This window comes from Diaphorina citri, unplaced genomic scaffold (assembly GCF_000475195.1).
Source record: "Diaphorina citri unplaced genomic scaffold, Diaci psyllid genome assembly version 1.1 scaffold48708, whole genome shotgun sequence".
NCBI classification, from domain to species: Eukaryota; Metazoa; Arthropoda; class Insecta; order Hemiptera; family Psyllidae; genus Diaphorina; species Diaphorina citri.
In genome coordinates, this window is record NW_007426022.1 from 1 (window position 1) to 674 (window position 674).

At 42.6% G+C, this 674-nt stretch overlaps 1 protein-coding gene across 1 annotated transcript in view; it reads right to left on the reverse strand.

Moving 5' to 3' along the window:
* Positions 1-377: 377 nt before the first annotated feature.
* The window catches only part of LOC103523865 (phospholipase A2-like), a gene marked incomplete at both ends in the record, with an annotated part of 10,079 nt that continues 9,782 nt past the window's right edge, over positions 378-674 (reverse strand). The window contains one exon of the mRNA XM_008488874.1: positions 378-536. Within this exon, the coding sequence (XP_008487096.1) occupies positions 378-536 (159 nt within the window). The remainder of the gene's footprint in view (positions 537-674) is intronic.

Below are 674 nucleotides of genomic sequence, written 5' to 3' on the forward strand. Positions count from 1 at the left end.
TCGTTTCCTTTTTACTTTCTATTTTCTATTTTATATATTTTTTTTTTTTTTTCAAATAGTCCCTCCATCCACCCCTGGTGGGCGATTGAAAGGGGGTACCTGCCGGGTTTCTCCTCAATTCCCCAGTTGCCTGTATTATAACATGTCCTTTTCTTAGTATGTCCGAGACAGGCAAGGATGTAAGCTGTTGAAATATTGATCAGAATGAATAGAAGTAAGGTCCAAGTTTTTACAATCTAGATAGGTATGATTGCAATTATTTTGGTCCACTCCATAGGAATCGAACCCAGGTCTTTCTCCACCACAAGCAAACACATCATTGGCTGTTTTGTGGGGGGAAATGTTCAATCATATGCTAAAGTTCCCGGTGTACTTACGGGTATTTGGTGCAGTTGGTAATGGGGTAGTCTTCCTGGAAGCACTGGGTCTCTAGTAAATTGAAATACATGTATCCCACCATCTGGGAAGGTTGATCTCCCGTGTCAGCCGCCGTCTTTAAACAGTCGTAGAACTTCTTGTCACATCTGCAGTGAACTCTGAGGACAAAAATATGTCAAGTAATTCACGGAAGGAGTGCGGTCGCGTCCCGCCCCGCCAAGTCAAAACAGTTGGACAGTAATGTGAATCATATGTATATTGTACCAGCCTAGTTAGTTTTGAAGGTAGTGCGCCTG